Genomic DNA, 12,508 nt, shown 5'->3' on the forward strand with positions numbered 1-12,508 from the left:
AGAGGTGCGGGAGGGGCTGCTTCTGCTGCCCCAGGGGCCCGCCCATGCGAATCTCCGCCAGGGCCCTGCGGGAAGGTGGGGGCGGGGCCGGGCGGGGTATGTGGGAGGGGGCTCGGCCCGGCTTGGTGACTACTCTGGCCGGCCGGTTTGTCCCACACCTGCTACCCTCAGATGGGTGCACTGCCCCTGTGCCCTCCAGTAATGCTGCCGCTGCTGCTGCTACTGGTATTCGGACTCCTGCCCAGCGCAGGTGAGTGAGGAATGGGCCCCTCGGAGGTCCCAGGAGTTTCTGGGACTCCTCCAGCTCTCTCTAGGGACCCAGGAGCCCTGCTCCCCACCCCTCTGCAAGGACTCCAGCTCACTAGCCCTCCCCCGGTCCCAGGAGCCTACAGCCCCCTCCTTTCTCTCACTCACGCATGCATTCATTCTTCACCAGGTTTCCCTAGCCCTGTTCCCAGTCTTCCCCGAGAGCTCCTACTCATTCACTTCTTCCAGGGACCCCAAACTAGTCCAGCCCTTCTGCAGGGGCTCAGTGTCCTCCCCAGCCACCCCTCCTCTCAGTGACCAGATCCTCCCTCCCCACCTGGCCTGGGGTCCTGTGAACTGACTGTTCACTCCGCCTGCCCCTGGGGTCTGAGGTAGGAGTACAGGGGACACTAGAGGTTGGGAGGAGCAGGGGAAGAAGGGGCTCAGTCCTACCTGGGGTCACCCACCGCTGGTCTTCACCCTTGGAGAGGTCCCCTCACTCCTCAGTGACTGCACATTTCTGGGATGTGCGCGCGCGCGCACACACACACACACACACTCTCACACACACAGAAATACACAAGTACCACACCATACACATTCACACTCCCAGCCTCACTTGAGCACTTAGGTGTAGGGGTCACGGACAGGCTCACACGCAGACACAGGCAAAGATACCCCCAGGAGAAACACACACACGCACACACACCCTCAGGCCCATAGGAAGATAGGAAGTCTGGGCAGCCTTGGCACTCCCAGCAGAGGCTGCAGTGGGCAGACAGAGCAAACAGACCCAAGAGTGACCTGCCCCACCTAAGCTGGCCTGGAGGGAGTGTTTTCCTTGGTTCCAAACCCAGTGCTGGGCGTCTGCCCCATGCTTGGGTTCTCCATAGGGCAGTGCCCAGGACCCTGAGATGCCAGAGCGTGGTTAGGTCAGGGTGAGGGACCTCCGGGGACAGCTGTGGGGTACAGGGTTAAGACTGTCAGGTGTGCTTAGACTGGAGCTTGGTGGGACCTTTTCTGGAAGCCCACTGTGTGCCAGGGGATCGATCGACAGCTGCCTACAGCAGAGATCTGCTTTCAGAGAACTCGCAGGCTGGAGAGTCACTTCCCATAAGCAGACAGCAGCACGATGTGACAAGGGCCGCTGTGGGCAACTGGGGGTAAAGCAGATTCTAGGAGGTGCCAGGTGAGCCGAGTGAGGATCGGGCGAGGGCCTTTGCAGCAGAGGCTGTGTGTGATGGGAAGTTTAACAGGAGGAGCAGGGACTGATGAGCAGACTCCCTGTGCGGTGCCCTGGGCAAGAACACTGGAGAGAAGGGAGGGGCCGCTGGCGCCTGCAGGGCCTCGGACTGCAGTGAGGCCCTGAGCGGTATCTGCAGGGTGGTGGGGGCCACGGGCTTTCAGGCAGGGGCTGGGAGCAGCACTCGGCAAGTCCTGGGACTGAGAGCGAGGACTGGTCACCCAGAAGGGAAAGCGAAGCTTTTAACTGTAAACTTGTGTTGACTTTTCCTTTCTATTTAACTCATCTCTTCCCCCACATGTACGTGCTGCTTTTTCCACTGAGAAAAAACAAAATTGGGTTTAATTTTGCCCTGGAGTCTTCAGAAAAGTCAGTGTGACAAAAACTTGTTCTAGATGAAAAGACACGAAAGAGATGTGATGACCAAATGCAGTGCATAAACCATTGACAGCAGGCGATGCCTGTAAATTGGGGAGCACAGTGCCTGGTGCAGGGTGAGGTTCAAGTGATTGCATCTCCTACTGTGCCTCTGACTGCTGTTTTTTTGACCAAACGCCAGAGAGTAGACTCATTGCTCTCACCAGGATTCTCTGATGCCCAGGTCACAGTGGGTTTGGAGGCCCCTGGCCCCTAGCAGTGGCCCCCCTTCCTTGATGCCCCTGGCAGGCCTCCTTCCCAGCTGCTATTAAAAGAGGAGGAAAGAACACTGGATTGGGAGTCAGAAACCTGGGCTGGAGTCCCCCAGTCAGGCTGGTTCTTGTTGGCCCTATGACTGGGGAGGGTCATCCTTCCTGCCCAGGCCTCCTCTTTCTTACCTGTGAAATGCAGGGGTTCCAGTTGCACCTACTGTGATGTGTCAGAGTGGTGGCTGGGCTGGGCCACAGGGCCTCCCTGTGTGGGAGGAAGCTGTGCCTGGGCAGTGACAATAAGAGGAGATGTAAAATGCCCTGAGCCAGAGTCTTGAAGGGGGTGGCAGTTGGGGTGGGAGGAGAAGCAGGGACAGGGAAGCCCCCGTAGCGGGGCCCTCCTTGGAGGCAGGGACCCTGTTTATCTCATCTCTGATGTCTAGAACTCATCACAGGCAACTGGATAGACATTTGATAACACAACTTGCAATCTGACTACGTCTGATAGTGACAAGGGCAAGGAACTGGGAATCAGGGCATTCCAGGAAAAGGGACCAGTCTGTGCAAAGACCCAGTGGTGTGATCTTCCAGATGCTGTGGCTTTGTCTTGTTTTCTGTTTCATGGCAGCCTGGAGGATGTTGGTCATAATAGTTAGAGCTTGTTACATGCCCGGTGCTTAACATGCATGATATCCCCTTTCGTTCTATGGAGTGAGGTTCCCTGATCCCCCTATTTTACAGACAAGGAAACCAAGGCACAGAGAGCTTAAGTAGATGTCCAAGGGCACACAGCTAGGAAGTAGGAGGAGCAGGATTTAAACCTAGGCAGTCATCCAGGCCCTTTCCAGGCCAGTGACCTTCCCTGGGGACAGGGCAGACCTGATGTTCAGCCTCTAATCTCTGTTTTCCCCCAGCCTCCTTGAAGTCACATGTTGTGCACCGGCGTGGGCTCATAGAACTGGCAGAGACCATAGACTGTGTTGGGCCCCGCAATCCCCTGGCTTATGTTAGCTATGGCTGCTATTGTGGCCTGGGTGGCCATGGCCAACCTCTGGATGCCATTGACCGGTGAGTGCATGCTTGGGCCAGGCTAGAAGGTCTCCCACCCCCTGGGGTAGTTAAGGCCGATGAGGAAATAGCACATGGTATTACCTTGCAGGCAGAAGGCCTCTGGTAACATGTCCGGTGAGGCCAAACTTGGGTGCCAGCTGCCCCCCACCCCCGGAACCTGGCCATGGGATGATTATTTTGGCTGAAAAGAGTAACATAAAGTTGATCAGACTTATTATTCAAAAGAACTGTTCTGAGAACCCCTTGGAGTCTTCATGACTGTTGCATTTCAGAGATGAGGAAACTGAGACACAGAAAGATTAAATAACTTCACTAGGGCCACATAGAGAGTAAGGGACAGGGGCTGGAATTTGAACCCAGGCAGTCTGGCTGGATTCAGGCCCCTCTTCACTGCACTCTGCTGCTGTGTGAGAAGTGCCTGTTCTGTGCAAGGCTGTGAACTTAGATCCTTCAACGTCTTCCTCTCATTTGCCCTCGTGGCCTTCCTTGGAGACAGGCATGATGGCTGTCCCTGCTTTACAGATGAGGGGCCCGAGAGGCACAGCCAGTCACCTCTATTTCCATACAGCTACTAGGTGGCGGGGGGCAGAATTTGATTGTCTGTCCCCTAGCTTGGAGGATGTGATGGTCACTAACAGGTCTTTACTCGGCCTTGTGCCTTCTAGGTTCCTGTTGCTAGCCATGGCCTCCCACCGTCTGGTTGTCTGTTCCTGTATATCTTTCTAGATCAGCTCAGGCATCATCCCTCTAGGAAGCCTTCCTTGAATCCTGGCTGGGCACAGCACCTCCTCTGGCATCCAGAATCCCCTGTCCTTACCCCACATCCTAGCACATCTCACCATGCATGTGGTGTCTGGTGGCTTGTCTGCCTCCCCCACCAGACTGGGAACTCCTTGCGGGCAGAGCGGAATCTGGCTGACCTTTCCCTGCCAGATCCAGCTGTGGGCTCAACACAGAGTGGGGCTGATGGCTGGATGGAGATAAGAGCAGTGAATGAACGAATGATGGGCAGGTATAATTGAGGGCCTGTTATGTGGCAGGCCCTGGGCTAGATGGTGGTGACACTGTGGGGAACAGGACAGAAATGGTCCCATCCTCACAGACCTCTGGTCAGTGAGGAGGACAGATGGTAATTAATCTTGTTAATGGGGGTCTCATTATACACCTGCCCTGAAGGGAAGGCACCCGGTGTTCTGAGAGAGTATAACAAGGAGACCCTTACAGCCTGGGGAGGTAGCGGTCCGATGACATCCTGGGGGTGTGCTGAGAATTAAAGGAGGAAGAGTGGGTATGAAGTGGTCCCTGGCAGAGGGCAGGACGTGGGCAAAGGCAAGAGACAGGCTCACTCCAGCAACAGAGAGGAGGTGGGGGTTGCTTGTGCTCAGATACTCTTGAGAGTGAGGCAGGCAGGGGCCAGGCTCGAACGTGGCCAGGGGCTGGAGGCAGTGCAGCACCCACGAGTCAGCAGCATGATTTCCCAGGTAGGGATTGTCATACAAAGTTTGGACCAGAAGGTGCTGTGCCCCGGTGGGTCCTCACTCACCCCTAGTCCTGGCATGGAGAGTGGGCCAGGAGAATAGCCCTGCCGTCACCCACCTGCGGGTCTGCTTGTCTGCCATCCATAGGTGCTGTCATCATCACGACTGCTGCTACCAGCGTGCCAATGAGGAGGCTGGCTGCAAGACCAAGGTGGAGCCCTACTCCTGGAAGTGCGTCAATCAGAGCATCATATGTGGTGAGTGCCCAGCAACTCCTGACACCTTCACCAGTCTCCCCGAGGGTCTCTGGGCATCCTGGTTGTACTAACTTACCATTTCTTCTAACTCTCCATAGACCACCCTTTGGATTTAGCTAATGTAAGAGATCTTTAATAGTGAGCACTTAAAAAAAATAAACAAAGAAACCCATTTCTTTGTTGTTCAGGCAAGAACTGAAAAAGATAGAAATGACACCAGATAAAAACAAGTTAAATGTCCATCAGACGGGGCCTGGGTGCATAAAACCATGATGTATCCTCACTGTGAAAGGTTGCAGGCTGGAGAAAGGATAAGGTAGAACCATATGCTGACATAGAAGGACGTTGAGTGAAAAAGCAACGTCCAATAACGCACCATTTGTGTTAAAAAACAAAAAGAAGAAAAAGAAGGGGGAGGGGGAAAGGGAGGGGAAGAGGAAGAGAGGAAAACCTTGCCAATTGTACTGCTGTTTTCCATGGCTACATGTAGACGTATGCAAAGCTCAGAAAAAGCTATGTAGAAATACACTCCAAACTGAGGATGGCTGTGGTCATCTCTACGGACAGGATCAGGTAGGGAGAGCAATGCTAGATGGTGATTTCATGTTTTCTGTCATGTGTCCATTTTTTGCAAAGAGAATGTCTTTATGAATTACTTGTGAATTACAAGTTAAAAAGAAAAGGAATACACAGCCTGATGTGTTTAAGGGTAAAGTACACTGATCAGATTTCTTTGACACACATCAAAATGAAATAAAAAGGTAGATGGATGATAGATGGACAGATTGCCTTCTGGTGGATGGTATTTATTAGTGAGAGTGATCAGGATATCTCATTTTCCATGATGACATTGAGCATCTTTTCATGTGCTTGTTGGCCATTTTTATATCTTTGGAGAAATATCTATTCAAGTCTTTTGCTCATTTTTAATTGGGTTGTTTGTCTTTTCGTTGTTGAGTTGTAGGAGTTCTTTATATATTCTGGGCACTGCACCATTATCACATACATGATTTACAAATATTTTCTCCCGTTCTGTAGCTTATCTTTTAATTTTCTTGATAATGTTTTTGATGCACAAAAGTTTTAGTTTTGATAAAGCCCAATTTATCTATTTTGTCTTTTGTTGATCATATCTTTGATGTCCTAGCTTAAGAATCCAGTGCTAGATCCAAGGTCATGAAGATTTACCCCCGTTTCCTTCTAATAGTTTCATCATTTGAATTCTTATATTTAGATCATTGATCCACTTTGAGTTAATTTTTGTATATGGTGTGTGGTAGGCATCCAACTTCATGCCTTTGCATCTGGATATCCAGTTGTTCTAGTACCATTTGTTGTAGAGACTCCTCTTTCCCCACTAAATAGTTTTGGTACCCTTGTTGAAACTCACTTGGCCCTAGATGGATGACCTCTCTGGTCCTCAGTTTCTTTACCTCAAAGATGGGTGTTTCAAAAATTAAAAAAAGAAAAAAAAAAGGCTTATAACGTGATAGATTGGACAGAGATTATTACTCTTTCCCACCTCTTCTCCTCCCTCCCTCATCCTGATCTGAACCTCTCTCTAACCCCAGTTGAGGTTCTGGTATGACTTTCCACTAAAACCCCAGTAACTTTGTCTATTCTGGAGGGAAGGAGGCAATCATAAGGGTTACTAGAAAGGTGTTCTTAGATATGCACAGATTCACAGTCATATCTCCTTAGGATGACTTCAGAGCTGTCATAAGAGCAAAGCCGAATTAATACAGAAATATCAATGTTTAAGGCAGAAAGTACCCCAGACATCATCTTGTCCAGCCGTCTCGTTTAGAGTTGGGGAAACTGAAACCCAGGGAAAGAAATGACTTGCCTAATACTACTGGGCACATTCCCTGTCCCCAAATTGCCCCCTCTGGTGTGGATGGAGAGGAGGTCAGATGGCCTTGAACTGGAAATCGGTTAAAGGTCTTTCCCTTCTTCCTTCAACCTGCATGTTCCACTTGCCCCTAACTGTAAAAATGGTGTTTGTAAAATATTTATTGGTGTGTCTGCTGGTGGAGTCTGTGCCTGTTTACAGAACTGCCCTCCCTGAACCAAACTAAGAGAACCAAAATATCTATTATGCATTTTTGGCTAAAAATATTCTCTTATTCTGTTTGGAGATATTCTGAACATAGTTGTTTATTTAATTACAGGTGTGGCCCATTTTCCATTTATGGGCCTGACTTAAATATATTTAAAAAAATTTTAAGCCTATAATAATATTTACTGGCAGGCCTTTATTTTAAAATTAACCCTTGGGAGCTATTTTTCCTTTTAAGTTTTTATTATTCTTTAATAACATGATACTCTTGGGTTCCTGAGTCTATGGAGCAGTGCGACCAAGTCTTGCTTTTGAAAGAATCTTTCTTACTCAGGGAGGAGGATGCGAACAAGGGAAGCAAAGGCATTGGGTCAAAGGATTCAGGGCTGGAGTTCTCGTCCACCCCTTCCCAGCTCTGTGGCCTTGGACAAGCTAGTGAATCCCTCTGAGCCTCACTTTACACATCTGTAAAATGGGAAGAATAAAATGTAGATGCTGCATTTGTGTGAGAATTGGGAACGATGTATGGCTTTCCTATATTCTTCCCAACAAATCTGATTGAGAATCTACTCTGTGCCGGGCTCCGTGCTAGGTTTCAGGCAAGGCAGAGAAGCCAGGTTCTGTAGTCGAAAAGGAGGAGAGAGGGCAATCGTGTCTTTGCCTAATGCTTTTTATAAGTGCTGGCTCGGAAAATAAAGAAGGTGAAGTACTATACCGGCTACAACTTGGATGCATCTTGAAAACATGATGCTAAGTGAAAGAAGCCAGACACGAAAGGTCACATGTTGTATGATTCCAATTATACAAAAAATCCAGAATATCTGTACAGACAGAAGGCAGATTTGTGGTTGCCAGGGCCTCAGAGAGGGGGAATGGGGAGCGACTTCTTAATGTGTATGGGGCGATAGAAATGTTTTGGAACTGGATAGAGGTGATGGTCGCACCACATTGTGAATGTACTAAATGCCACTGACTTGGGCCCTTTCAAATGGTTAAAATGGTCAATTCTGTTGGGGGAATTTTTCCTCAATTGAAGAAAGCAGGCAGATGGGGAGCAGGGGGGCGTTTTGAGCAGAGGAGGGACAGGATGTGATTTGCGTTTTAACTGAACCATTCTGGCTACTGTATGGACCGTATCCTGGAGGGAGCAAGGGTGGCAGCCAGGTGCTGGTTATGAGGCTGTTAGCAGTGGGCTTGGTGAGTGGTGGCTTGGGCAGCTGGTGGCAGTGGAGGTGGTGGAAGGGGCTGGCGTCTGCACATATTTGGCTGGAAGGTGGAGCTGCATGACTTGCTGATGGATGGATGGGTGAGGGAAGAGGAGCTGGCTGGGATATGCGTCCCAGTCACTCTGTCCTTAGGCAGCTCCACCCATTACAGTTAACTAGCTTCTGTTACGTTTGGCATCTCTTCCTCCAGACTTGTAAACACACACAGGTATATGTGTACACATACGTGTATGTGTATGTACGCATGTATATACACATATATACATACCATATATGTGTGAATATATAGGTATACAGTCAACAAGCAGATCACACTGCACACATTTTATAATTTTTGTCACTTCACATTGTGTCTTGAACATCTTGGAACATACAGGTCGACCGTATGTTTTGACGCTAGATAATAACTTAAGGCAGAGTTTCTCAGTCTAGACACTGTTGACATTTGGGGCTGGATAACTCTGTTGTGAGGGGCCGTCCTGTGCACGGTGGATGTTCAGCAGCATCTTTGGCTTCTACCAACCTGATGCTAGTAGCATCACCCGCTCGCCCCCCACATGTGACAACCAAAAAATGTCTCCAGACATTGCCAATGTCCTCTGGGGGACACAACTGCCCATGATTGGGAACGTCTGGTCTATGGCATGAATGTATTTTATTTTGACCACTTTCCCATCAACTGCTGTGCTTATTGCAGAGAATGACTGTTCATAAATCTTGATGTACTTGTGTGAGGGTTTTTGTAACACTGAGTCCTAGAATTGTTGGGTCAAATGGTGTATTTGAGGCACCTCTAGAATTTATATGTAGGAAGGGCTGGGGGGCAGCCTGAAAAGGGGCCTGGAGGACTTGTCCTAAAGGGGCACTTACATGGCAAAGCCCCGCAAGTCACCTTCTTTTGGCACTGCCACTGAGTGTACAGATATTTTAAATGTAACAAATATCACAAATTAAATCTTGAAAGAGCTACTCTTTAAATTTTGTTGAGATTGCTTTTTCTATGGTGAAAGCATCATGTGGTGTAAAGTAGAAAAGTTTGAAATTATGAAATGTAAAAGTGTTGCGGGAACTAAAACTCCCATAGACACTACACAGACAGCTGCTTGGTAAACCTTCTGGTGTTTTTCCTGTCTCTTTCTGGTGCACATATGTTTTTTAACATAGCAGTGTGTTTTGTACCCCTTATTTTTTCTTTTAAGAGTAAGCTGTTTCCCACGTTATTAAAACTCTATTAAACTCCTCTGGTATAAACATGAGTTATAAGGGTGGGCACATACCCTGAGGTGACATTTCATTCCCTTCCTTTGGACAAGCCCTGAGGCCAGGCTTTGGGCAGGGCTGGGTCGGGTCTCTAGTCTCCTTGCCCATTCCTGGATTTCTGTTCTGTAAGGTTGGGGTGCCAGTGGTGCTGCCCAGAGAGGACTGGATGAGATGGGGACCATAGAGCCCTTTGCCCAGTGCCTGGCTCCACATAACTGCACAATAAACACAAGTTCCTGTCGTCCCTACGTTTTTTGTTATCCATTTTAATGAATTATGTGTGTTTTGTGTTTTGCCCTTCCTCCCAGTAGCTTCCTAGAGTGTGGGAAGCTTAATGAATGAATTTAAGGGAGAATTTCCCTTTCGGTCCTCTCGTCAGCTGTGTGATGGTCTGTTACAGAGGTTAAACGTGTCTTACACTTAACAGCCTTCACGTGGGCAACAGCATCTAATTAGACTTTGATATTAGAACTTGATCCTCACTGGCTATGTTTTTTCTTTTTTTTTGGTATCAATTTCTTATATGTATGGTATAAAATTTTGGTTTCCATTTATGGCAGTGATAGAATTTCTTTAATACCATTTAATATAATTTATTTATTTAATAGATGGCTCACTGTTTTAAAGAGATTTAAAGTAATAATCTTGAAGCTGTCACAGGCTTGACTGAGTTTGGACAACCCTGTGTACAGTCATGCAGATGAATGCATTTAATCGACTCAGCTCATGACAGGGCCTGGAAAAATCACTGCCAGGGGGTGCTGGGCCCCTGCCTCCTGCTCGACACTTTCACCCATCACTGTGTTACCTCCTGCCGCTGCCAAGCTCTCTGGGTGTTGCCCCAGGAGAGAAGTTACGAATTTTCTGACTCTCGTGCTTCCCCTTGCTAGGATCCCCAAGGAACTTGCGTATGTGGAGAGGGGGTCTCTAAAGATTAGCTGGCAGCTTGAGGTCAGCGCCAGCTTACTGAGTGCCTCCTATGTACCCTGCATTTTACCAGCTTTGTCTCTTTCCATTCTTCCAACAGCCCTTAGAAGTAGGTACTACTAGTAACCCCATGTTGCACCTGAGGAAATAGCCCTAGAAGGATGAAGTGGGCTAAAGGCACATAGCGACTACATCCATGGCTGGGCTAGCTAACTCTAAAACTCATGCGTCACTCACTCTGCCTCTGGGAGGAATTTGGAAAGACTCAACAGTAGGTGTTCCCCCCCCCCCCCGCCCCCATTTATGTGAATAATTTAAAGCCCACACTGAAAGGCAGTGGGTGGTGTGGTTAGGTGACAGCCATAGCTAAGGTGTTATACCTTCTAGATTAATAAGATACATCTTGAAGATCACAAAATCTCTCCAACCCAAAGTAATGCACCTCTAGTAGTGGAATTCCCAAGGCAGAGGGAGACTTATCTTTGGGTGGCAACCTTTGTATCTCTGTATAAGGCAGGCCCCGGATGGAGGGAAGAGATGGAATACATGACTGTTACCTACAAGCTGTTTTTCTCGAAGGAGCATCTGAGAGACTTAGAGAAAGAAGGCAGAGACATGCAGGTGGAGCCACGGCTGACTGAGTGCCTGGGCAGTGCCAGGTCTCTCCCGGGCCCCTTGCATAGGCTTCCTCAGCCAGGCTTCCCAATAACCCTGCAAAGTGGGTAATGCCCCATTTTAAATGAGGGCTTGGCTCATTTAGTCAAGACCACACAGCTAAGAAATAGGAAAAAGGCCTGGCTGGTTCTCAGGCACCTACTGCTTATCTAGACGGAGCCTCCTACACAGTAGTGTAATATTGATGCCAAAGAGAAGCCAAAAGGTCATATGGACTTTGGACTCCGCATCCGAAAACGCGTCCTTGGCAACTTCAGTTTCCTTTGCCGCGCAATGGGGATCACATCACCTCCCTCCTGGAGTGCCCGTGAAGATGGAGATCACGTGCTGAACTGGCAAGCATCACGTGCAGTTTACGGCCCTTTCTGCCAACAGCGTTCCTGGCTTCCCTCCCGTTTATCCTCAAGTCTCTGCAAGTCCCTGCGCTAACCTCACTTTCCCCATTTCTTCCAGGACCAGCAGAGGACAAATGTCAAGAACTCTTGTGCAAGTGTGACCAGGAGATTGCTTACTGCTTAGCCAAAACTGAGTATAATTTAAAGTACCTCTTCTACCCCCGTTTCTTATGTGGGCACGACTTGCTCAAGTGTGACTAACTAGCTTGACTTGAAATTTTCTTCTGCACAAGGAAATAAAACTCCTTTTCACTAATCAACAGCCACATTCAGTTCTTTGCAGGGGGGACCTGAGGCCAAGTGTTAAAGCTACAAACCTGTGTGTTTGTTTTCTCTCCCGTCCTGCAACTTGGGTTTGGGGCCTGTTTGGTTTGCAGTTTAAGGTCAAAATCCAATGCCTATTTTATAAAGCAACAACTGTGTTTATGACTGTATTGGGTTTGGTACCATTTTTGAGATTCAACCTTTATGAAAAGGCTGAATTTTGTCTTCTGAGCTGCTCCCAATGGTGGGTAGTCAGATATGAACGACCTGCTAAGCACCTGGCCTTGTGCTCGGTTCTGGGTTGAGGAATAAACAAGATGACCACCCTTGTGAAGTTCAAGTCTAGTGTTTGTTAGCTCAAGAAAAGTATTCTTCCCCATCCCATTCTAGTTTTAATGGTTAAAATTTATTTCCTGATTACAAAAGTATTATGTATGCACTGCTTTGGAAAGAAAAAAAAAGGCAAGTACAGAGAAACATAAAGGAGAAAAAAAAAATCACTCCAATTCCCACAATCTAGAATAACCACTTTTAGCATCTTAATGTGCTCTCAGCCTTTTCTATGATTTTTAAAAATGTAGCTGAGACTATATTTTATGATTTTCATAAACTTTTCTTCATATTAAAAAACCTTTGGAGACTCCATTTTAAATAGATTCCATTTTAGATTACCTTTTGGATATTGGTGGTATCTCCTATTTTGATCAGTTATCATGGGATGAAGATGGCTTGTGAATAAATCTTTGCCACCCTCATTGCCCACCTTTTTATTATTCCTTAA

The 12,508-nt window shown here is 48.0% G+C and overlaps 1 protein-coding gene across 3 annotated transcripts in view; it reads left to right on the plus strand.

Moving 5' to 3' along the window:
* LOC109433859 (group 10 secretory phospholipase A2-like) overlaps positions 1–12,508 on the plus strand; it is a 32,093-nt gene that overhangs the window by 8,107 nt on the left and 11,478 nt on the right. For 2 of the 3 annotated variants that reach the window (XM_019710392.3, XM_019710391.3), the window contains exons 3-5: positions 3,030–3,183; positions 4,812–4,921; positions 11,522–11,717. In XM_019710392.3, the coding sequence (XP_019565951.2) occupies positions 3,030–3,183; positions 4,812–4,921; positions 11,522–11,664 (407 nt within the window). In that variant the 3' untranslated portion in view covers positions 11,665–11,717. Of the gene's footprint in view, positions 1–3,029; positions 3,184–4,811; positions 4,922–11,521; positions 11,718–12,508 lie in introns of those variants that run through there. The other variant, XR_012493047.2, reaches the window with a different exon arrangement.

The sequence above is a fragment of the Rhinolophus sinicus genome, chromosome 10 (assembly GCF_057876585.1).
Source record: "Rhinolophus sinicus isolate RSI-liver-muscle chromosome 10, RSI-T2T, whole genome shotgun sequence".
In the NCBI taxonomy this organism is placed as follows: Eukaryota; Metazoa; Chordata; class Mammalia; order Chiroptera; family Rhinolophidae; genus Rhinolophus; species Rhinolophus sinicus.